Source organism: Rattus norvegicus, chromosome 1, assembly GCF_036323735.1.
Source record: "Rattus norvegicus strain BN/NHsdMcwi chromosome 1, GRCr8, whole genome shotgun sequence".
NCBI lineage: Eukaryota > Metazoa > Chordata > Mammalia > Rodentia > Muridae > Rattus > Rattus norvegicus.
In genome coordinates this window covers 213,007,517-213,032,997 of record NC_086019.1, presented here as the reverse complement: position 1 = coordinate 213,032,997, position 25,481 = coordinate 213,007,517, and the positions used below count along the sequence as shown (strand labels likewise).

Here is a 25,481-nt window from a genome sequence, read left to right as displayed (position 1 = left end):
CCCCTCCCCCATTCTCTTATTAGCCTCAGGCAAATCCTGCGTCCAGGTAAGAAGATCTTGCAGGAAACCTCGGCATAGCCTACTAAATAGTTGGCCGGTGCAGCCCATAGCTGGGCTCCTGTGACTCCTGGGTTTCTGTGGTGCTGTGAGCTAGGATGACAGACTGTCCTGAAGGCCTCTTATCCCAGGGGTTGGGAGCAGGGTGGCGAGGATTTGCTCCCTGATATATCTTGGCTTCTAGAGAACGAGAAAAGAATTGAGGGCCAAGAGCCAGCCCTCTGAGTGGACATCTCTCCCTCAGTTTCCACCATGGTCCAGAGGAGTTTGAATCATGGAAGCCAAAGCTGAGTCCAGGGGCAGCAGTAAGGGGTGCCTGCACGTGCTCTTAAACTTCTTACTCAATGGGCACCATCTGGGCATCCTCTTGGGTACCACTGCATAGAGATGGGGGCTGAGCAGTAGTATACCATGAATCCCACAGGTGAGGGGTGGCGTGAAGATGTGTCCTAACATCCCAGGGGGCTCCCTGGGCCTGCTTTCTTCGTTGCTAACAGCTTGGGCAAGCACAGGGCATCTCTGTGGGACCTCTGCAAGCTGGCGTCTAAATCCTCAGGTGGAATGACAGCTCTGACTCATTCCAGGGGCATTTTAGGCCTAAGAGTGGCAGTTGAGGGTGAAGTGGCCTGGGCAATTCAGGAATCATCTTTGCTTTAAAAAGGGTTTCCATGAGAATCTCCTCAGAAATGGAACAGGAGTTGGTAGACTTGAGTTGGAATCTCCTTGGCCACCACTGCTGTGTGTTGCCCTCTCCTGGGTCCTTAATCTGTGATATAAAACAGAACTTCATGCTGAAGCTCAGGCAAGCCTGGCAGAAGACCACATTAGGTGTCCGTCTGTGGTTCCTCAGTCACAGCAGCTAGACCCTGGAGGCAGCTCTGGATCTAAGATAAACACCTGTTTATCCGGGCTTCAGTCCCAACCTTGCTGGGAGCGGTCTCTCTCCCCGACTTACTTCCCATCTGCACCCTTCCGGGAATGTCACTCCCAATTTGTCATCCTTTCCTCTCTGGTCATAAACAGGTCCCCTATCTGAGACATCAGCTGGCTTTAACCAACCCCACCCAGAACTGTCTTCAGAGCTGGCTCTGCTGGCCCCAAACCCGCCTTGGGACAAGTGAGGAGCCAAGTGACTCTGGAACCTCTGTTTGCAGGATCCCACACACAGTCCTGAGCACACTAGGGATGGGAGCCCATCCTGACTATAGCTGTGGCTATTGTTTTGATTTTTTGAGACAGGCTCTCCTGTAGCTCAGGCTGATATCTATTGGTCCTCTCTCCACATCCCGAGTGCTGAGACTACAGGTGTGCACCGTGGAGTTCAGCTTCCAGATAGTCTTGCCACTTTAATAATGCACAGGAGGTGGGTGGTCATGGATAACTTGGGGAACCCCTGGCAAAGGCTCCAGGGGTGCCTCCTTGGCCGGGAAAAGACAAGGGAGCATGAAAAGCTTTGGCACAATTAAACTTTCTTTAATGCAAGAAACAGTCCTCACTCAGCCACTCTCCCCACAGGTGAGGACAGAGCTCGCTGGACTTTAAGCAGTGAACCTGTGAGAAAGACATCTCACTCACCCTCAGCCAAGGACAGGAATGGAGGAGTGGAGGGCTGAGGCAGAAGGTAACAGGCCAGGCTGGAGCGCACCCTCAGCAGGGCCCAGCACAGTGCTGGGGGATGGCAGGCAGCTCCCTGAAGCCCACCTGTAGTGCCAGATGAGCAAGCTGCACTTCCCTGCCCACCTCAGTATAAAGCCCACCCTGGCAGCCAACCACTGGCCAGAGGGTGTGGTCAGGTCTCCCAGGCTACTGTGGGATGGCTAAAGTGGTCACTTGCTAGCTCTGGCTTCTTACTGCTCAGTCTGGGGCTCTCAGGACACCCAGACCTCCTTGGCTCAGCAGAGGAGGAGAGGAAGGAAATGACAGGGTGAGGGAAGGGGCTGGGTTTTCCCCTATCCTGCAGCATGGACACTAACCCAGGCCAGAGACACAGGCTTCCTCTTAGCAGCCCCAGACCATCCCCAGGTCACAGGGCCCACAGCCTGCCCCAAGGCAGAGAGGGCTCCAGGAAGCTGCCATAAAGACTGACTTTAGGGGGTACATTTTGGACCCCTCTGAGCAGAAGCTGGGACGACCTCCCCTCAGACAGAAAGCAAACTCAAGCCCAAGGAGGTCTGCTCTATGCTGGCTCTGGGGTGGAGCTCCTGGAGTATAGGCAAGAGGAGACAAAAAATCACAGCTTTGAATAAGTGATGTAAAAGCTACTGAAAACCTTGGTCAAGTATAAAGTGTCACTTTACAGTGAACTGACTAGCTTATACATTTCCCTATATGACACGGTCTCTCTCCTCCAGTCCCCACAACATTAGCAGTGGTTGGGTCTTCTACCTGTGGATGCTGTGCTGGCTGGGGTGTCAGGGGATATGGAAAAAGGAAGGTGTGCACTCCAGACCACAGCAGAGGACTGGAGCAGCTTACCCAAGTGCAGAACACAGCTAGTAGGAAATAACCGCTGCCCCATAAGGAAGCCCCAGTCTGAAAACAAACCAAAGGGGCTGGAGGCCTCCTGCTTACAGAGCCCTGGGGCAGCAGACATGGGGGTGCCAGGGTGGGTTGGAGAGGTGGTTCCCAGAGTCACTGTCCTGCCTAGCTGGGATAGGGGAGAGGCTGAGTGTGGGGCTGTGTCAGACAGAAGAGGCAAGAAAGGCAGCTGCCTCTAACGTTATATATTAAAAATATCATGGTTCTTGTGCACAAAATCCCACTGTTCACATCCAAGCATCACCCATGCCTCCCCTCTGAACCCTAGAACAGCTTTAAAAGAAAGATGGTGGTTTTCCTATTCAAGAGCTAAGGAAACACCGCTCAGTCTTTATGGACCTTGAAAAATGGTGACCCCTTCCCTCCCCCAATCTCTGCCCCTCCAGGCCCCAGCCCACCTGGGCAGACAAAGAACTGGCGGGTAGAAAGTGCCAGCAGCCCTGGAGGTGTGGGGTATCTCAGGCACAGAAGTCACTCATGCCTCCGTTTGGAGGGTGGGATGAGATGTGGAGGAAGGTCAGCGGGCAGCTCATGGCCCTCTAGCTTGACCTTGATAAGGTGGTTGGCCAGGGCAAACTCCTCGTCATCTAGCAGGCCATCCTTGTCCACATCAGCCAGCTTCCAGATCTTCCCCAGCACTGTGTTAGGCAGCTTGGACTTCACCATCTCCTTCTTGGCATTAGCGCCCGTGATCTTGCCATTGACAGGAGACAGTGTGTAGAAGATCTCATCATAGGTGGGCTTGTCCTTGCCAACTACCCACTCAACATCATCAATGCCCTCGCCAGCCCCCTCGCCATACCCATGCCCAAAGGGCCCATTCATGGTGCCATCAAAAGCACCACCCTTCACAGCCTGTGAGGGCATCAGGGACTCCTCCTGGCGCACCATCACCATCAGCCGAGCTATATCGTTGGCCAGCATATCATCCACCGTATCCAGCAGCTTGGGCTTCAAGGCCTGGAACTTGCTGAAGTCCTGCGTCTGCAGAAGTTCCTATGAGTGGAGGAGAAGGAAGGAGAGGCTTAGATGGGGCAGTCTCCCAGACTCCAGACTGCTAGACTATCCAAGTAGGGAGAGCGGGCTTTCCACTTATCAGTTCAGACAACTGAGCTAGTGCCACAGGCCTGAGCTCTTCACTTTGCCTGAGGTCACAGCAGCACCATCCTTGCTGGGCTGCTATGAAGATTCACAGCCAGCCATGCTCCACCCCAAAGCTGAGTCACCACATTCCCCTTTTTCGTGTCAGTGCCTTGACCTAGAGGTCAACTCTGATTCGGGTAGGGAACTGGTGACTAACCCAGCTGCTTCCTTTTGTGGAGGCCCTACCCTATAGAGCTGGGATTCCCTCCAAAACCAGTACCCAGCACTGGGCAGGCTGGCCTGATGACTGTACCTGCATCTTACGCAGGCTTGGGAAGTCGCCGGAGGAGATCTGGTGCTCCCGCTCAATTTTCTGGTAGATCTCTCCCAAGTTGTTCACCAGCTCTTTCTTCTTGCTCTCTTTCCCAAAGACATTGGGCATCTCCTTCTTGAGGGAGCTGATGATGTAGGCATGGACCTGCAGGAGGAAGCAGAGGGCATCAGGGGCTTGCTTGGCACGCTGCCCTCAGGGTCTTGGAGGCTGCTAGTACCTCAAGTTCTGTGCTTGGGCAGAGGGAAGCAGAAAGGTCACAGTCAAAGGTCACAGTCAAGCTGGAAGCTTACACCACCATTACAGAACCCAGTGGTCTAGACGAAACACACGATTCTGTCGAGGGTTGACAGCTCACTGCCGCCTCTAACACTGGACAGATACTCTTTCTTGTTTTTGCTTTTCAAAACAGGATTTCTCTGTGTAGCCCTGGCTGTCCTGGAACCCACTCTGTAGACCAGGTTGGCCTCAAACTCAGAGTTCCTCCTGCCTCTGCCTTTCAAGTGCTGGGATTAAAGGTGCATGCCTCCACTGACCTGGCAAAAACTACTTATATTTTCTGTGCATTGCTATTTTGACTGCATTTATGCCTGTGTGCAGGTTCTGGATCCCCTGGAGCTAAAGTCACAAATAATTGTGGGTGCTAGGACTTGAATCTGAGTCCTGCTAACTGCTGAGCCATGTCTCCAACCCATTCTTGTCCAAGTCATGGTGATATTCTAAAAACAACAAACTCTAAAGTCTGTCATAAGAAGGGTGGTTAGAGGAACTCCCTCCCCATGCATCTGCATCTCTTGTGGCCAGAGGAAGGCTTGGAGGCAAAGGTTTGCCAAGGAACTACCATGGGGACTGCAGAAAATGGACTGCAACTCAGTCTGCTTGTATTCTCCCCAAGCTGCCCCCTCCCAATAATACAAGCAACTGAGAACCATAGAAAGCTATGAATGCGCCTCTACCCAACATATATCTTACAGTACTCAGGGGGAGTCCCATGTTGACTCCCACTTGAGTGATATGTGTCATCAAAACAGGCCAAGACGACTCAAGACCAGAAAATTCCACGGAAGCTTTCCCTAGCTCCCCACAGCCACTTGTTCCCTGCTCATCCCAGGGAGCAGCTCTTCCCAATCCTAGGGCTGGCATCTAGGTCCTTCCAAGAAAGCTATGGTAAGCAGGTCATACAAACCCAGCCACACCTCTGCCTGCACAGAGCCAAAGAGTCACTCTCCCTCCAGGAAAAACAAGCAGAGGACTAGGAACAGTGTGGAGCAGAGCTGGACACCACATGGGTTCCAGGCCTGAGGCCTATGACCTAGAGAGCTGAGTGCTACCTGAAAGTAACCTTAGGACCCTGGACCAGTCTCATGGGTATTCTCATGAGTTCCTTTCTCAAAACTGCTCAGCTCACAAGGTGGCCATACATGTCTAGACATTGGGAGACACTGCAAAAACTGCAGCTCTGGACCCCGTAAAGGCAATGGGAAATGCCCTAAGCTGCTACCTGGCCAGCCAGGTTGCTTGAGAGCGACAATGGCTGAGACGTGGCAGTAGTCAGCCTTGGATCCCTGACTAAGGAACTCCCAAATATTCCATGACTGGCCTTGAGGTAGATGTGGGGCCTGGTATCTAGTGTAACAGACACCAGCCTCAGCACTGCAAACAGCAGTGGGGCAGGGATGGCTGGGAAGCACCTTCTCTGGTCTTGAGGGGATTGTGTCAAATGGACATAGGCACTTAGTGCTTATATCTCCTTCTCTACATGACCCAGTCAGTTGTAAACACCCCACACTTTGAGATGTCTTTCTGGAGAAACGGTGGCTCACAGTACAGGTCTTTTGAGCGGGAAGCCAACCCTTTTCAAGAGAGGGGCCAGGCAAGAACCTACTTTTGTGTTTTGAGACAGTGTCTTGCTGTGTCGTTCAGGCCAGTCTCAAACTGTTCAAGAGATCCTCCTGCCTCAGCCTCCAGAATAGTCTGATTATGGGCTCATCAAAGCATCTGCTTAGAGCTCCTCCATTTTTTGAAGAAACTGAACTATGTCCAAGCACCTGAAGGTCAGTGGGAACTCTGCTACTGTCCCATCCACCCACTCCACACCAGACCTTCCTATTCAAAGGTTCATCTGACCCAATATTGGACCAGTCCCTCCCAGGGATTTATCTGGGCAACCCACGATGCTGAGCCTCCCATCCTAAGCCTACTGGTGACACTGATCTTCATTTCCTAGCTCTAGACATTCTGAGCTCTCATTCAGGCTTAGCTGCCACTAAGCTTCAAGCACCTCAGAAGTGAACACTGAGCCTGAGCATAGCCTGCACTCCACAAATGGGAAAGGATATTTAAATGGCCTGTGCGGACAGCAGCCTCCAGGGATCTGGACTATAGTATCCGGCACTTTCTGGGTCACAGACTGGCCTCATCTTTTCCCTAGCTACTTCCTGTCCCAGCTTACACACCACATCCTAGGGAGGCTTCTCAAATCTCACCCCATCAGGATGGCTCCCCAGTTCTCCACTCAGGCAGAACCCTGTGGCTACTGAGCAACACCAAATAACCAATGCTTCTACTTTGTACTGCATTGCTCTTCCATGAAGGCTTGACTGGGGGCTGTGTGTGTCACCCCCTACCCAGTTAAGTCCACTGTTCCTTGCCAAGCTGAGAACACTAGTCTGCAACACACCCCAGGGGTTTGTTGAAGCCAAGTAGACTAGCACATTACACTTCCCGGTGGCCTCTTCTGCAGTAACGTCTTGTTTGGTATTTCTAAGGTGAGTGCATGTTCTTTGTAGTCTTTAATCTAGGTGGGGCATAAGCCTTAGAAAGAACAGGCTGAGATGACCTGGGTAAAGGACCTTAGTGAGTCACAGGCTGCATAGTGGGTACACAGGACACTGGTTTCTACACACAGGTAAAGTGGTATTTGTTTGGTAAACTGGGCCCCAAATGCCAGTCCCAGAGTCCGTGGGCCTACCTTGGCCAGCCTGGCCCGCTTGATTAAGTCATTGAGCTTCCTAAGGGCAGCATTTCTTGGTAGAGACTGGATGTCTTTGAAGAGGTCCTGCTCCTCTGCCTCAAAGAGCTTCCGGTTGTCAGGGATGAGCAGTGGGTGTGACCAGAAGGAGCCAATGTAGACACGGACCACCTCAGGGGTGTTGATGATCTTCCCCAGCGACCACATGAGAGCTCCGTACACTCGCATCAGCTGCTGTGTCTCAATTTGGTCAGCTTTGTTCAGCACCACACGGATCTTGTCCTCGTGATTTTTGAGGGCCTTGATGACTTCTGAAAATTCATCTGAGATGTCTAGCTTGTGGGCGTCAAAGAGCAGAATGATGCGGTCCACACGCTCTGCGAACCACTCAAGGACAGCCGCAAAGTCATAACCTGAGGGAGGAGTAGGAGAGGTCTGATCATGGCTGCAAGGCCCAGGCTGTTCCAGTTCTGAGCACCAGTGCCGGAAGTTCTAGGCTGGAAGTTATTTTGTAAACTCCTAAAATGCTCTCATCTGAACACTTACTGTAGCCCAAAGGCAGACTCACTGGTCTTTCTTGCCTCCAGGGATATTTTTACCCAGGTGACAGGCACAGAGGCTCAGCCAAAACAAGCCAGCTCAGGACAGCAAAACAAGCACAGAGAAACTTGCCAGCCATGAGCTTGAAGAGCAATGACCATAAGCAGCAGCACTATACCTACAGCTGCCATCCATCCAGTGTTTAAACCCCAGATCCTTGCATAAGCCTCGCTCATTGTCTACAATAGGGGCTGGCAAGCTCAGGACCAAAACTGGCCTATCATTTGCTGTATGAATAAAGTTTTATTGAAACAAAGGCACTCATTTACTTGTCTAAGCAACTTTTGTCTGTAATAGCTGAGTTTAATTGTTGCAGCAGAAACCAAAAGTTCAACATAGCTGACCATTCAAGAAAAACGTCTGCTGACCTTTGTTCTCCAACAAGCCCTCAAAAGTACCACAAACCACTTCCCTTTTTTTGTAGGTCTTAAATGCTTCTCTAAAGCCAAGTTGCTGACTCTAGCCCTAAACCTTACTCTATGCTGTTTCCCATCCCAATTAAAGTGACCTTTGTCATCTTTGACATCTATGACAAAGACATACTGAATTTCCCCATTAATAATAGTACTATTAGCCAGGCACAGTGGTTTGATACACATTGGAAATCTTGACAAGCAGAGGCACCCTTGGTTACAGAACAAATTTAAGGCCAGCCTAAGTGACATGCAACTCTTTCAAACAAAACACCACCCTCCCCAATCCCCCCACAAAAAAGTATGATTGAGGGCCAGCAAGATGGTTCAGTGTATAAAAGCACTTGCTGTGCATGCTGGCAACATGAGCCTAGGAGCCCACAGAGGAAGGAAGAGGAGCAAGCACAGAAAGCTGTCCTCTTGGCCTCCGCAACTGCACTGTGGCATGTGTTCCTGCACACACAAGTACATAAAATTTAAAGAAGTATGAGTCTTATAGTTTTCTTCAGGAGGACTAGAATGGCCCACCATTCCTACTGGAGGGAGTCGCAACCTGGGATTCAACTAGAAGCTGCGTGGCCAACATGGCAGAGCCGATCACTCTCCATATAAATGTAGCTCAGGGATTCCGGATGGAGCACTGCTTGCACCCTGTCTGACAACTGTGCTTCCCCTACTGCTCTCCCACTGCTCCCAAATGTGAGAACCCCTGCCCGCCCGCCCCAGCAGGAGCACAAGCAGAGCTAGGAAGATTGGAAACAGCGGGGCAGAGCCTCAGGACAGCCTGGCTCTCCAGGGGAATTTGGACACTACTTCACCCTGGAGTTAGTTTCCTGTCACTCACATAATGTGCACAGGTTCTGGGTCACCCAATGTAGGCCAACCCTCTGAGAACCACTTAGACTCCCAGAAAGTTGCCAGAGAGAAGAGAGTCTGGGACTGGCTGGTCCAGACAGGCTCTTGCCTCACAGACTGCTCCAGTACTGTCTGGGAAATGTAGTCCACCATGCCCAACCTCGGGAGGGCTGACATGCAATCTTTAGATGTAGAAGTCAGAAAGACTGCAGGGGGAAGTCCCAAAGGAAGAACAGTATTCAGGACTACAGATGCAGGCACATGACTCCCCAGCACCCCGTTCACCAAGGCCTGCTGATATTGCATTGTACAGCTAGGGAGGCAGCGCAGGGCCTGGGCCTGGCCCACTGAATCCTTCTTAATCCTGTGTATAAAGCTCTGGGCTCTGGGGTGATGGCACTTCAGAGGTGCTAGGCTAGACAGACCAAGCAGAAACAAAGCTCTGGGTACAATCCCAGGCAATACCAGAAAACAAGTAAGAAAAACAAAGCCATCCCAATGAGAAGGCTCAGCAGATAAGGGTGCTTTCCAAAGGAGCCTGACAGTGAGTTTGATCTTTGGCCCCCACGTGAGGGTGGAAAGAGAATGGTTCTCTACAAGGTTGTCTTCTGACCTCTACATGCCTGGCTCACAGGAACTTGGGGCTACCCCGAAGGTTGAGCTACACTGAGCTGCAGTCTGGGGAGAGAAGGGCCTCTCCTGTGTGCAGCTGGTTGAGTGTCAGAGCTTCAAGTTTCAGCGCACAGTTCCAGAAAGGGCCAGGTCACTGCGTTTCAGCAGCCAGCACAGACAGCTAATTCCAAAGTACACAGCCCTCCTTGCTCCCTGCAGCTGGCTCTGAGAGCAGGGAGTGGACACCCGATGAGTGAACTGTCAGCAGAAAACCAGAAGAGAAGGTCTAGAGCAGCAGAATAGTGGGGAAGCAGAGGCCAGGAGAGGTAGCTGTTGTCCAGGGCTCTGAGCTGTACCTCAGCTGAGCCCCAGAGCCTGCCTGGGGCCCTGAAGTCTTGTACATGAGTTCTAGGAACACGGCAGTGCTGAGGAAGTGCTGACTCAGGACCTATGATACTTCTGTTCAACAAAGAGAGGCCTCTGCTCCTCCCCAGTCAGCTCATCCAAAGCTCAAGCTACTTCGCACAGCTGGGGCAGCAGTGCAGCCAAATCCCAGTTCCCAGGAACAGGGAACCCTGGGACCAAGCACCACTGGTCCTGTTGGCTTTGGCTAGACAGCCAGGCCTGTAGCAGGGAAGCTGAGGTCACCTCCCAAGCCCTACCCTCGATGGCCCCAATTCTTCTCCCTTTGGTGGGGGAAGAGAACACTGAAATGAGAGAAATGGGAGGAGGCCCTTTCCCTGCTCCTCTCCCACAAGTCTAGTTCTTAGGCAGCACCTCAACTTAGTCGGTTTTGGTTCTGGTTTTCCTTTTTCTGGGGGAGAGGATCTCACTGTGCAGCCTTGGCTGGCCTGGAACTCATTATGAGACCAGGCTGGCATCAAAGTCAGACATTCACTTGCCCCTGCCTCTCAAATATAGGAATTAAAAGCATGAGCCGCCACACCCAGCTCCATTAAGTCTCTTTTTTCTTTTTCTCTTTCCAGGTGAAGGGACCTTCCTGGTTAATTATTTTTGGAGTTTAAGACTCTATACACCAAGCAGGCCTCAAATGGTGGCAATTCTCTTGCCTCTGCCTCCTGAAGCCTCAGATTATAGACAATGCTTGATTTTCTGAGGTCACCTCCAAAGCCTAACCCACGATGGCCCCAATCCTTTTCCCTCTGTGGGAAACACACTTTTGGTGGAAGGGAGACACTGTGGGTAAGCAAACACATCACTGATTACATGAATCACAGACTGCAGCCATGTTGTCCCAGGCATGTGACTCTATAACTGCAGGCCACCTGCAGGCCCATCTGGCACTCTTGAACCCACTCCCTCACTACCCTCAGAGGTGTCCCACATGGCTTTAGAGAGAAACACTGGTTTCCAGGAGCGCTGGACACCAGAGAGTGGCAATGAATGTGGAGCTTAGGAGAGTCACACAATGCTGCAAGCAGTCTCACAGCACACTCTCTGGCAAGGAGTTCACACAGGTGACGGGCCTGGCAGTGCAATGGGCCTCAGACTCTTATGACAAACCAGGTAGTGTGTCAGTGCTACCCACGCAATAACATAAAGGGAGCTGTGTGCCACTGCGAGGGAAAGAGTGTCTAACAGGAGCACACTGCACCAGGGTCTGGCTAGAGAGAGCAGACACCAGCTTCCGCCAAGGATACAGAGCACACAGCTTGAGAGGACGGGCTAGACTGAGAAGCCAACCTGCAGGGGGATAGGCTTCAGTGGCAACCAAAGACATCCCAGATAAGGAACAAGTAGCCATGTGAATAAGTGAAAGGGACCAGCCTATGAGGACAGGCCCCAGCAACCACAGATCCACCCATGAGGATGATGGAGCCAGTGCCAGGGTGGAAGGCAAGGCATTAGTGTTTACTGAAAAGGTTTTGGGAAAATGGAAATTTCTCACAGCACTGCAGAGGCACCAAACCTCACTCAACTGCTCCCGAAGATGGTATAGCTTATATATTTGGTACACTTTCCCACAATTAAAAAATAAAGGAAATTCAGGTGTGATAATGTGTATTTCTAATCCCAGCACTTGGAAAACAGAGGTAAAAGAATCTCAAGGTCATCCTTGGGGAAATAAATCATTAGAGCCAGCCCAGACTATATAATATTCTGTTTGTTTTTTTAAGACAGGATGTCTCACTATGTAGCTGTCCTGGAATTCACTCTATAGACCAGGCTGGCCTCAAACACAGAGATCCTCTAGCCTCTGTCTCCTGAGTGCTGGGATTAAAGGCCCGTGGCATCACATAGGACTGATATTCTGTCTTTAAAAACACAAACATAAGACAGGCATGGTGATGCACACCCTCCACTCAGTCCACGGCAAGTCTGATGCCATCCTGGGATGATCCTGTCACAAAAAATTAAAAAAATCAGGGCTGGAGAGACGGCTCAGCAGTGGAGAGGACTGGCTGCTCTCCCGAAAGATCCAGTTTCAATTCCCAGCCCCACATGGCAGCCTGTAACTCCAGTTCCAATAGATCCAATGCCTTCTTCTGGCCTCCAAGGGCTCCAGGCATGTTATACAAACATGCATACAGGCAACACATACATAAAATAATAATTTTTAAAAATTAACTATGGACAGGGAGTATTAGTAGAGAGGAACAGCAGAGTGGAGCCTCAAGGAAATGTGGCTGCTGAGAGGGCTGACAGGAACTGAAGGTGGCACAGGAGCTGTTCCTTGCAAGCCTCCCACAGGCCCACTACTGGGTGAAGGGAAACAAATCAAATAGGTGCTGTTGGCCCATCTACAAGTTAGCTGTCAGGAAGCTGACCACAGGGTCAGAGGTGGGAGCCTGGGCTGTGATGAAGCACCCCACCCTACAGCAGCACTCTGAACGAACACAGGTAGCTCCACCAGCCAGGGAAAGTTGCCTCATACATCCCAAGTTTCTAGGACATAAAACAATGGAGTGTTTGTTTCCCCACACACTCTCGTTTCCTGTCATTCAAACTGCACAGGCCTCGTTATTTCTCACTAAAGAGCTACATCACAGTTTCCAATGGCACTGGTCCTGGAGACAGGAGCCCACACTTGGGACAAGTCACACAGAGAGGACTCCTCCTGATTAATTTAAGGAAGGATCACTCCAAATGGCACAGAGGCTAAGAACGGAGAAGCCACCCCTCTCCAAAGAGAGCAGCCTAAGGGCTGCAATATGGCCTACCAGCCAGCTTCTCTGAAGGACATGAAGCTCTAGGATTTGACTCCATTCCAGAAACAATCATTTCTGAAAGGCACAAACCCCTAACCTTCTTACACATATGGATGAATCTCAAAAGTGTCAGGTTCCATCAAAGAAAATGAAACAGTACCACAGAGTCTATACTGTCTGACTTCATTTTTTAAAAAGATTTACTTACTTACTTTATGTATATGAGTTCTGTAGCTGTCTTCAGATACATCAGAAGACGGCATCTGATTCCATTACAGATGGTTGTGAGCCACCATGTTGGTGCTGGGAATTGAACTCAGGACCTCTGGAAGAGCAACCAGTGCTCTTAACCACTGAGCCATCTCTCCAGCCCCGTCTGACTCCATTTAAGAGACAATTTGGAAAAGGCAGGTTTAAGCTTCATAGGCATGAATTCCTGGGACAGGGAGAGGGTCTACACAGAGAACTCTTCCAGTTCAAAGGATGTTCTCTATCCTAGTAGCAGGGGGATATGGCTATTGCAAAAAAGGATTCATCCAACACGTAACCTGGCCCTAATAGGTATAAGATACCTATAATATAACAGGATCGGGAGGAAGTGACAGTACAGGATCGGGAGAAAGGACAAACACACTCCAGTTGGGCCCATATTTCAACTTCAACTCCCTACACTCAGAAGGCAACTGGGCTGTGCCAGCAGGTCACTTATCCTCTCTGAATCCCCATACCATTCTCTATAACACAGAGAGAGCCAAGTTCCCACCTCGAGGCTGCTGGGAGGGTTGGGTGCAGTGCATGCCTGGCAGGCAACCAGCACTTTGTAAATGTTTGCTCCTATTAGTCTGAGGCATTTGCATTGGGCTCAGGAAGCTCATATCTGATGGATGTGTAGGCAAGGGCAGCTTCTAGGGCGTGAAGAATGCTGCGTACCCCAAATATAAACCCAACATTTGCGGGCCCTCGGGCCAGCTGCTCCCTAGTCCATGGTTGACTAGCAGCCTGAGAGACAGGTGCCAAGGCCAGCACAGCCTGGTACGACGCCTCCACAGGCAGAGTTGGCACACCCACAGCAGAAAGCTAGGCCAAAGCAGCATGCTTGCTGAGAGGGGGAGACAGGGCAGGATGGGGGTTGAAAGCTTTGGGCCTGGGGTTGGGGATTTAGCTCAGTGGTAGAGCGCTTGCCTAGCAAGCGCAAGGCCCTGGGTTCGGTCCTCAGCTCCGAAAAAAAAGAAAAGAAAAGAAAGCTTTGGGCCCAGTCAGCCCTCAAGGGATTGAGGAGTCTAAGGAGAAGCCCAGCTGAGGCAGTATTGCCTAAGGTTCCTGAGACATTACTCAGAAAACAGGGAAGTCTGGGAAACCCTGAAGTTTACAGTCTCTTCATCGTAACTGGCAGATACTTGTTTTGCATACCTAATTGTATGCCAAGAATTAGGTAAGAGCCCAGCATACAGAAGTCCCTATCACAGTTATCAACAACTCTAAAAGGACCGTGTGTTCTGGTCACTTGGCTTCTGCAGTATTGACCTGGAAGCTCTGTGTTGTCCTATGTGGTAGACACTGTGAAACCAGGATATAGTACTGAGCCAGGCTCCAGGCTTCTGGGAAACCCCTAAGATCATTCTCTGTTCTACAGAACATCCGAGACTGGGCTGGAGCGTGTCTGTGGCAAGCATCTCAAAAGATGGTCAATAGGGCAGAAAATCTACCCATGGTGTAGCCCTACTTCTGATCCTGGGCTCCAGAATGCATGAATGGGAGTCTGGGTCACAAGTTCCATCCAACCTCTAGGAACAGAATAGCTTAGGTGGAGTCTGGGAACCATGGTATTGGGTAGGAAGGCAAGTGAAAACCCAGAGAGCTCAAGCTCTGTAAGCTTTCCATGGAGAGCCTAGGTTGGTTTCTGGCTAGAGGCAGGGCACAGAGGGATAAGGAAGAGAGCAGGATAGCTCTCAAAGCCTTACTCCTGTTCTGGACTACAGTCAGCCCATGGTGGCCTGTGTTTCCAGGAAGCCTGCCATCAACAGTCTCACCAGGGTCTGATGTCAGTTTATCTGGGCTACACTGCCCTGTGCAGAGAGCCCCTCCAGGCTTGAGTCAGGTTTATCTCCTCAGATGGAGCTCCCCATCAGAAAAACATTGGCTTCCTCCTATACACTACAGAAAAAACAGTGGGGCACACGGACAAGGCAATGTTAGCAAGAAGGCAGGCACCAGGCCAGACAGGATGCTACTTGTTAACCCAAGCTGAAGCCATACTCCCTTTGCTGATATAATCTTCTTGGGGGCAAGCAAGGCACAAAAGTTACACCTCTGCCCACAGTCATACAGTGACAATGGTGACGAGGGCCCTGGTATGCTCACTGCCACTGCCCACCAAGGACTCACACAAGAAGACCTCAATCCTAGGCATGGTGTGACTATGTAGTGGTAATGACCCTGGAAGCCAAGGGCACCAGCTTTGCAGAGTCCTGGATGCCCTTTGAGTTCCTTTATCAGTCACACGGGTGGCACTCAGGAATAAATGGTGCTCCTAAAGGCCATCGTTCCCTGCTGACATAAGAGAATGTTATCTCTCAAACAGCAGCAGATTAGCAGGTCAGGAAAGCCAAGCCTGGGACCCCAAAGGGACACAATTATCAGGGGTCCTTAGCAAAGCCAGGGCTACTTGACCACTGTGGTCTATCTCTCTAGATTGAATTTTCTGCACTGAGGGGCCACGGGGGAAGGATAAAGTTAGGAGGGGCACGAGGAAGCCAGTGGAGTGGGAATGAACCCAGAGAACTGGCAACGCTCAAGCACAGCAACCTCTGCAGGGATCAACTACAGACTGCGGCAAAGCGGCCATCTGTGTAGGCCCGTGCCCCTCAGAACCCACCTTCCTGAGAGGGAAACACCTGCTTTCCACATATACTCCCATTCTGGTTTCTTCAGTGCACAAGGAAGGACTAGGGGTAGGATCGGAGAGGGTCCGCCCTCACCCACAAGCTTGCAAACCACCTTGGAGTCCACACAACACCATAGATCGGGGTCACATAACCATCTTACTCACCACCAAAGAATGTTCACTCCCAACTCCTAACTGAGAAACGTTTACATGGGGACTATAGGACAATGGAGGGAAAATGGCTTAGAAAAACTGGTTGATCTTGGTATTTCACCATAAAACCCACCTTCAATCAGAGGGAGCCTTCTGCAAATAGAGAATAACCTGGTCGCAGGGACCACTTTGCCACTGGGAAGGCACAGCAAGCCACAGGCCTAGTGTGTCATGTCAGCTGCAGGCTCCTTGAGCACATCCAGTCTAAGTATGCTGGTGTCCACTATAACCCGAGTTAAAATGCTGCTGGGGTGGTGTGGCTCAATGGGAAAAGCACTGACCTAGCATGCTCTGTGTTCCATCGCTAGCACAGGAAAAAAAAAAAAGAAAAATCACATTCATAAAGTGTCACTTAGGTGGTTTACCCACAGACAGCAAGAAAGTTTAGATCCTGCCCTGTCTCTCCTAATAGGAAAGCACTGTGAAGGGACACACCCCTGTGGCCCCTGTGGCCCGCTGGGGACCCTAGGGAGGACGAGTCTCTGACAGCAGGACAGATGAGCCACGCTGTAACATGCTGTGTACTGGCTGCTGCTTTTCAGGAGCTTACAAGGGCCACAGGAACCTTAAACCCTTCCTACCCCAACCCTTCCTCCAATCCTGAAGGCGGCACAAACAGTGGAGCTCGGGCAAGATAAGCCTTTGAGGGCAAGCAACTGTCGCTTATCTAAGGCTGTGTTCTCACCACAGGCTAGCCTGCTGGAGTCTGGTTCAGCCAAAAGATAAGTCTGTGGGCCTCAAACAATGGCAGCACACCTCCACCCAGTGCAGGCTGGAATGGGCATCTCCTGCAGTTCTTCCCTTATTTAAGAGAAATTTACTTGGATTTTCCAGTTCTCCCCTGGCTTTGGTGAGTTACTTTGGGTCCTTTTATAAGACTACAAGGACAAGAATCCCAAACCTTTCCCCTCCAACATCCTAACTTCAGCCCTGAAGGTGCCTGAGCAATGACATTCTACCGAAAAAATTAAAGTGTAATTCCAGGTGTGGTGGCACACAGCTTTAGTCCCCGTACTTGAGAGAGACAGGCAGACCTCAGTTTGATGACAGCCTGGTCTACATAGTAAGTTACAAGTCAGCCAAGACTACATAGTGAGACCCTGTCTCAGGAAAAAAACAAAAACAAAAACAAAAAGAAAGAAAAGTGCGATGTTTACCAAGCTTTTGTTTTCTTCGGCTTTTGTGATGAGAACTGAACCTGTGGCCTTGTGCACTCTGGTCAAAGGTTCTACCACTGAGCTCTTTCCAGTCCTCCTTCCTTCCTTCCTCCTTCTCTGTGTGTGTGCGTGTCAATGAGTCTGTATACATGTGGGGGCAGGGGGCAGTATCAGGTGTCTTCTTTGTTGGTTCTGAAGCTAGAACTCACAAACCTAACTAGACTAGCTGGTCAGTGAGCCCCAGGGGTCCGACCTCTGCTCTCCAGTTCTAGGATTAGAGGGTACAGCTTTACAGGCTCCAGCTTGTGTGGCAGGCACTTTCTCACCAGTCACCTTCTCACTTTTATGTGAAACAAGTTGTCACTGACTTGGTGTGAGCTCACTCTGTAGCCCAGGCAGGCCTTAAGCCTATGGTATTTCCCATCCTTCTGAGTAGCTAGGGTCACAGAGGCTTGTGCCACTGCTCGGTACACAGTCTCTTAAAAACAGATTAGAATAGCTGGAAGAAGAAATGTGGCCCCTGCTTTTTTGCATCGATCCCAAAATCTACACCCCTGAACTTCAAAAAAAGGTCACCCATGAAGAGTAGGTGAGCCTGAAAGCTTAACCAGTCAGTGGCAGGCATGAGGCCCACGTGTAATCCTGGTGTTCAGGACGGTGAGACAGATGGATAAAGAGTTGGAGGTCAGCTTGGGCTACATGAGACCCTGTCTCAAAAACAAAAGCTGATCTAGCAGCTTTGAACCTGATTAGAGACAGCCAGCTTACTGCACTGTAGTCTGATGCCACACCATGCTGGCTGGGGCCCCCTCAACTGTAGAAAAGAGGAGAGAGCCCATGCTTAGCACAGCCACAGCACAGACACAGACACTCGGTGGCAGGCACTGGCTTTAACATCCCCCACCACAGGGCAAGGGGCAAAGGAAAGAGTAAGTTAATGAAAAACAAACTGGTATTTGTAGAGTTTGAGAATGGGCAGAATCCTCCTGCCTCAACCTCACAACTGTAGAGATTAGAGCTGCTACGCCACACTCTTGTATTTTTCCCTTTTCTTTCTTTCAGACTTCTAGATTACATCTACAAATGTGTGTGAGCATCACAGCATGTATATGTAGGTCAGAGGATAGCATGTGGGAATTGGTTCACATCTTTCATGATACAGGTTTCAAAAATCCAACTTAGGTCACCAGATGTGATAACCTTTTTATCCTTGCTTACTTGCTCTCGAGTGCTCTTGCACACACACACACACACACACACACACACACACACACGAAAGTACTGAGGATTGAATGCAGAGCCCTGTGTATTCTAGGTCAGTGCTCTCCCATTGAGCTGCATCCCCAGTAAGGCTATTCATTTGCTCGTTTGCAGTGTCAAACTCCACTTTTGGCCAGTCTTCTCCTAGAAGACATTCCAACCTAATGGCTGGTGCTTACAGAGGTGAATCTACTACAGGGTGAAGGATGAAACAAAGACCAGCCATCCTGAACCAGAATCTCAAAGCAATTCGACAAACACATGGGAGGGGCCCCTGGCCTCCGTGCTCAGTGCTGGAATATATCCTGGGGGGCTGTTTTCTTGAGGCTCCAGCACCTCTTTGAGATAGGGGTTTGGTTTGTTTTTAGAAAGGGTTTCACATAACCTAGGTGAGCCTCTGACTTGCTGTGTAACGGACCCATCATGAATTGCTGTCCTCTTGCTTCTATTCAACACAGGACTTCCATATGCTAGGTGAGAAACTGAACTACACCCCCAGTCTTCCCAGCCTCTTTTGAAAGGTATTATCTTTGGGTTTAGGAAGTAAAGTTCTATTTCACTTTAAAAAAGAAAAAAAAAGCATGACAAAGGCTAGGTGCAGTGGCTCACACCTTTAGCCCAGGCACTTAGGAGAGAGGCAAAGGTAGGCAGATCTTTGTGAGTTTGAGGCCAGCCTGATCTACAAAGCAAGTTTCCCCAACCCCCCAACCCCCCAACCCCCCAAAAAAGAGTGGATATGGGGAAAGGTGGAGATGGAGAGGGGACAGAGAGGAGAGGAGGAAGGGAAAACTGTGGTTGGAAAGTAATATGAGAGAATTAAGAAAAAAAAATGGCAAAAGGTGGCCAGAGTTGAAACAACTGGATTGGCTAAGGCACTGGAGCCTAGTAGGAAAACCCCTGTACCAGGAGACAGCCCCTAGGAGGCTTCTAACCACCAAGGGCTAAGCAAATGTAAACAAATTTCCACCAGCACCCGGGGAAGGCTGCACATCATGATGAGTTAGTTTCTCCTTTTGCCTGGCTGAACTTACTAGAAACTTTTATGACACTAGGAGGCAAACTGACCCCAAGCAAACAGAGACAAGGAGTCTAGGGGACAGTCAAGGCTGACTGGGGTCCGTAGGCACTGGTATCCGGCAATTTCCTGCTACTCTGCTTCACAGCCAGAGGTCTAAGCCTCATAGGTTCAAAAGCATCTGGCTACCCAACATGGATAGTCTGTGATCTTAGCTGGGCTACTCTGGTCACCTGAGTACAGCAAGGTAGCTGTGGTCCCTCAGGTCACTACTGTGTAGATGAGGTATGAGGTAAGAAGTCTGTCACCTGAACACACTACAATGTTTTAAAGCCTAGGGCTGGAAGAAGCCTGAAGGGCAGTATGAGACGTCGCTCTCCAGCAGAGCCTGGTTACCTCGGCTGATGCGCTGCTTCTCTCCAGACAGGATTCCAGGAGTGTCAATGATGCTAATGCTGTCCAATACTGGGTTAGGCAGCTGTGCACACATGAACCTGCAGGACAGCAAAGCCAGAGATACATCAGGGTGGGACTCACACTAATCCAGGTGTCAAGGGAGGGCTTTTTCCCTCCCCTCCCTCCGGACAAAAAACTGGAACCACTATCAGAACTGTACAACTTTAGAGTCACAGTCCTTCCCTCCCTATCACTCTCGTCCCCCAGAATTCAAGAGTTCAGCTTCCCAGATGCTGAGTTGTTAGTGAAAGCTATGAACTCAGATTGTGCATCAGCTCTAAAGGAAGACTGACGCATGACATCGAGAACTTGCAATTCCACCTTAAAACTCTTACCCAGGTATGGTGGTGCACACCTACTGTCCCAAGCACTTAGGAAGCAGAGGCAGGAGGATCAATGCTTAATTAGCATTCCAGGCCAGCATAGTCTACACAGGAAAACCCTGTTTCAGACAGAAACCTAAACCAAAACAACCCAAAAGAATTGGGTCAAGGAGATGGCTCAGTGGGTAGGAACGCTTGTCACCACTTGATGACCTCAGTCCAATCCTCAGAGCCACACAGTGGAAAAGGAAAGCTGATCCACACTATCTACTGACCTTAGGTGCTGTAGTAACTATGTTTACACAGAATAAATAAATGTAAAAAACAATAGTAACAAAGCTAGGCCCGGTGTACACCTTTAATCCCAGCACAAGAGAGGCAGAGACCAGCAATCTCTTTAAGTTTGAGGCTAGCCTGGTCTACATAGTGAGTTCCAGGACAGCCAGGGTTATGTAGAGAGACCCTCAAAAAAATGAAACAAAACAAACAACAACAAAAAAGAAACTCCAACCACCTGGCTAAACTGCCACACACTTAAAGAAGTGTGGTCTCTTTCTGGGTAGAGGTGCACATGGAGACTAGAGAACAACCTCAAGTTTCTATCTTCCTAACACAGAACCTCCCGGATTCAGTTAGGCTAACTGGCCAGTGGGCCTCCAGGACTCATCTTGGTCTCTTCTACTCCGACCCTTGTGTTGGGATTACAGACTTGTAAAACAATTCCAGTGTTTACAAGGTTTACAAAGGAGCTGGAACTCTGCACTCAGGTCTTCACCTTACCACTGAGCCATGGCCACAGCCCCGGGGACGGTCATTTTCCACTGCTGTTGGGGCCAGCTGCTTGAAGCTGCAATAGGCCACCAGTAGTCAGCAGTGTGGAAGGAGTACAGACACACCATTTTTTCAAAGTCAATACCAGCCTAGGAAGAGGAAACCACAATAGAGGGCTGTTGGAGAGTCCTTGGTAAGGGCTTAGCTGCATACCTGAGTTCCATGTTGAGCTAAGAGTTTAGCAGAACAGCTCAGAGCAGCTATCAGCTGTTGCAAAGGGTGGGGTTCTTTAGTGGACAGAGAAAGGACTCTTTTAAAAACCTCCCTGAGCAAAGAAAATACAGACCTATGGTCTGCAAGACATAGGCTCAAAGCTGGGATTCTAACAGTGGGGAGCAAGATGAATGTCTCCTGTGGCTCCACACCCCCAAATTATGATGATAAGTCTCCCCCCAGGCTGGAGACAGCATGACAAAGTAAAAGGCTATGTCCAAGTATAGCAGACTCCAGTGTTGTAAATCATTGCATGCTGGATCTCAATTCCCCTTGCCTAGGAAGAAATTCTCTACTCAATGGAGAGAGAGCGACAGAAAAACAGAGTGGAAGTGGAGCTGGTTCTGAGAAGTAACAGACATAACCGGTCCCATAAAGGAGCATCTGAAAGTCCATGAGAACCCACTACTCTGCAAGGTCCAGTAAGTGGACAGCAAGAAAGGCAGGAGGTTATAACAACTCCCTGGCAACAAGGATGGGGACCTCAGTCCTCAGGACCAGTGGGTGGGTCCAGTTATGCAGGCAGGGCACTCACAAACCCCTCTTGGGATTGCCTGCCTCCGTCTGTTCCTCTCACTATCTCTGAGCAGCCTTGGGGGCAGTGGGGGGGGGGGGCTAATAAATCAAGTTCATGACTCAATGGATCCCTTTAAGAGTGCCAGGAAAAGCTGTATCAGTCAGAGAAAAGCCCCCTTTGTTGTGCCTCCCTGGCCAGAGGCATATCCTGAGACAGTTCCAACCCTGGTCTTCACCAGCATTTAGAGACCCTCTGGAACTGGGATGGGGGCAAGAAGGAACCGGGTACAGAGCGTGGCCTCCACCTTGACAGTTCAGCAGGGCCTGCCTTTTGTGAGTTACTGCACTGGGGGCTATTGGGGTGGTGTGTGAGAGCTCTAGCTCCTTAAGCTCTGCATTTCCACAGGTGAAAACTGAGGAGATGCCAAGTTCCTTGCTTCCAAAGAGGTCTGCCCTCATGATGAGGCTATAACAGGAGTTGGAACAGCAAATCTTCCTGTCACTCCTGAAGCAGAGACCTAAAGCATGAATGAATTCCTTAGCCCAGCAGCCAAACTTCTCACAAGACCATCAGCACTCTGAGTCAAGGGCCTACCTACAGGGGCAGCAAAACTCAAACACCCTTAGGCAAAGGCTCCAGGCTAAGGGGACTAGAGCATTGTATTCAACCCAGGCCTGTCACGCAAGCAGCAGCATCTTAAAACAAGACAGGCTGAAATTACCTAGAAGGGACAAGAAGACATTAAAGATCAACTCCACCAAAGGAGGCAGGCCTGAGAGCAGGCTCGCTCTAGAACAAGCTGGCCCGCCCTGTACGGCTGGACAGTGTCTGCAGAGGAATGTGCTCATACAGGGCGGAGACCTGGAAAGCAGGATTCAGATTCTTTCCAAGGTTATTCCCCTAGGCTGAATGCAGATGTCGAAAGGCATGTGGAAGTCCCTCCTTGAAAGAGGGAGCAGAGAGGGCAGGGTCTGTGAGTCCTGTCATACCTAGGAGAGGAGGAGTCTGGGATGACCCAATGCCCTTAAAGAAGTGATCCTGGGCGTTAAAGCTCCACGGAAAGGCCACTGTGATTCATTCATAGCATCCTGAGAGGCTGACTCTAATTCACCTCACCCCTTTAACCGGTAAAGCTGAGACTCCAGGAGTACATCAAAGTCTATCAAATCTATAGTTGCATATGGGTCTGGTCATTTCAGGGGTCACAGTGTTACCAGCCCCTGAAGTCTCTTGAGGCAATACTGACTTAAGTTTTTTGTTTTGTTTTGTTTTGTTTTGTTTTGTTTTGTTTTGTGACAGGGTTGTCTCATACACTCCTGGCTGGCTTGGAATCCACTTAAGTGCTGCTTTTAGGAGGTGTGTTGAGACTCCTTCATCCCCTCCCTTCAAAGAGGGCTGCCCCCAAATCAGCAGACCAAAGCATATCCTCACTGCCCCTCCTACACAAAACCACTGGTCCCAGGAGATGTGAAGCAGCGAGTGACCAGCAAAAGGAACATCTAAGTCTCGGGATTTCCCATGACACTTAAAAAACAGACCCGGGTGGAAGAGGGAGGTTGATGAGAATGAGTTGGGTGCCTCCAAAATGAGGAACGAGGCAGAGAGGAGAGCAATGGCTTATCTTATCACAGTGGCCCCCAGCTCTGTGGGAAGTAGGTCTGGGATCTGCGGGAGGGTTTGAGAGTTAAATTGAAAACCTGGAAGGTTCTGGGAATGACACAAGCCAGAGGAGTGGACAATGCCTATTCCCTAACTACTCTCAGGTAGTTAGTGGGACGCAGCAAGGCCAGTGACCCTGGGAGTGATCGCTGAGGGTCCTGCGGGGCCCCTCAGAGACAAAGGCCGGCTGGGGGCAATGGCTCTGGAGGCCTTTGGTGGTCCTCGCGCTGGGGGGAGAAGGGGTGGGTACCTGTTGAGGAAGGCGTTGCCGAAGGCGTTAAGCTTGCGGAAGGGGCGCCGCGGGTCCACGACGAGCGCGTTGCCGGGCACCACGCCCTCGGTGGGGCCATGCATGACTGCGATGAAGGAGTCGGTGGTGGGCTCCGGCCCGATGCGCATCCCTGGGAAGTCCTGCTCGATCAAGTGGCGGATGAAGGTGGTCTTGCCGGTGCTGTACTGGCCGACCAGGAGCACCATGGGTTTGTTGTCGAAGTCAGCGTCCTCCAGAGCCGGCGAATGGAACTCGTGGAAGCGATAGTGCTCCTCCAGCGGCAGCAGCTTCTGCGCGTACAGCTGCCGCAGCCCCTCGGCCACCGTCTGGAAGAGCTCCGGCTCCTTCTTGCGGCGGGCATCCTTGCTCACCCAGCTGAACATGCTGCCGGAGACAGAGCTGGCTGCTACAGGACCGAGCGGCGGCTGAGCGGGACTGGAGCGCGCGGCCGAGGAGGGGCCGGCCGGCCGGCGGAGGGCAGAGGGGCAGGGGGCGGGGCGCGGCCCGCACCGCGCAGGCGCAAGGACCGGCGTACAGACCACAAGAGCGCCCTCTACTGAGGGTCGCGCGAGCCTGGCCGAGCGGCCCCTTTATAAGCCGGAGCCCGGAGTTCTGGCACGCAGGCCGCCGCCTCGGGGCAGGCGGGAGAGGCGAGGGAAGAGCCCTCCAGGCTCCGCCCCATTCGCGTGCCACGTCTTCTCCTGCTTCCCATTGGCTGATTTTAAATATCGCGAGTTCGTGGCTGTGGTGCCTTGGCAACCGCACCTGTTTTGCTCCGCCCCTCGAGGGATACCTCGTAGAAGGGTTGCAGTTGCAGGTGCCAGAGACTAGCGTCCAGATGTGCTAAGCCTGAGCACCTTGGAGCACCCGTGGGCTTCTGGATACCCCAAGTACTTCAACTGCTTCCCCCAACTGCAGGGTTTCCACCGGCTAGGAACTCCCAGAAGCATCGACAGCCTGTGCGCTGCCCCTTCCCTGCTTCTTGAACCCACACTCCTCACTCTAGTGTTTTAGCGACTCTGGAGAAGAACAGGACAGCGGGAATAGGGAAAGCCGAGGGAGTACAGGACACCGGGAAGAGGAATATTGATAAGGGAGGAGAAGTGCGCTGGATCTCCACTCAGGCTGATGGGAGAGGGACAAAGCAATGGACAACACAATTGACGTGATCTAGCGGGGAGGTCTCACCCAAGAGGTGTCAGCTGCGGAATGGGGTAAAGAAGTTGCAGCTTTCTGGTTAGATGAGTTTGGAGGAAGTGAAATCGGAAATTCCCTTTGTAAGGAAGAGGGGAAGTGTTGAGCAACAATGAAATGTTGTGGGAACTTTGGGGAAATTAAAAGCCCCAAAATTTCCGCTTTCCTTTCAGGGACACCACCAGTACCACCTCTTGTTCAGTTCTGATTCCCAACCTCCTTCCAGTTAGTAGCTGTTCCACGGGGCTTACGGACCCGCCATCATCCCTGGCCACACCTAAGTCCCCTTGGCTGGTCTGCTGGTGACAATTTTTGTGGGTGATGTCAGAGATTTGGGGACTATGATTGTTAGGTAACTAGTATCAGGTCACCCAAGTGGGAGGAGGATCTAAGGGTGCTTGGAGAAGTCTAAAAGGCACCTGAGGAGTTGGTTAACACACAGTTATGGTCGCAGATGTTTGGAAAAGTTGGAAGACTACCTGAACCCATCAATATGAGGCCAGCCTGGGCAACAGACTCTATCTTAAAAAATATTTATCGGGGCTGGAGAGATGGCTCAGAGGTTAAGAGCACTGACTGCTCTTCCAGAGGACCTGAGTTCAAATCCCAGCAACCACATGGTGGCTCACAACCATCTGTAATGAAATCTGATGCCCTCTTTTGGTGTGTCTGAAGACAGCTACAGTGTACTTAAAGATAATAAATAAATAAATCTTTAAAAAATATTTATCGATTAGGCTAAAGTCATAACTTAATGGTAGAGCACTTGCCTAGCTTGCACAAGCAAATAGAGCCCATCCCCAACACCACGAGAACCGACAAAAAGCCCTGGGAACTTGAAAGCCTTGCACCCAACTT

General features: G+C 50.8%; 1 protein-coding gene across 1 annotated transcript; it reads right to left on the bottom strand.

Moving 5' to 3' along the window:
- Positions 1-1,509: 1,509 nt before the first annotated feature.
- On the bottom strand, positions 1,510-23,885 carry Ehd1 (EH-domain containing 1). Its single transcript, NM_001011939.2, has 5 exons — positions 23,409-23,885; positions 19,556-19,653; positions 6,981-7,393; positions 3,992-4,156; positions 1,510-3,591 (listed from the first exon to the last, which is right to left on the bottom strand). Exons 1-5 carry the CDS (start codon positions 23,810-23,812, stop codon positions 3,067-3,069), a joined length of 1,605 nt encoding a protein of 534 aa, NP_001011939.1. The 5' UTR covers positions 23,813-23,885; the 3' UTR covers positions 1,510-3,066.
- Between the last annotated feature and the right edge of the window lie 1,596 nt (positions 23,886-25,481).

Excerpts from the sequence above, each read along its gene's own strand:
- Ehd1 (NM_001011939.2), bottom strand. The coding sequence starts at position 23,812 with ATGTTCAGCTGGGTGAGCAAGGATGCCCGCCGCAAGAAGGAGCCGGAG. Across the intron at positions 4,157-6,980 it reads AGCGGGCCAGGCTGGCCAAG|GTCCATGCCTACATCATCAG; the intron begins GTAGGCCCACGG and ends TTCCTCCTGCAG. Across the intron at positions 3,592-3,991 it reads CAAGCCTGCGTAAGATGCAG|GAACTTCTGCAGACGCAGGA; the intron begins GTACAGTCATCA and ends CTCCACTCATAG.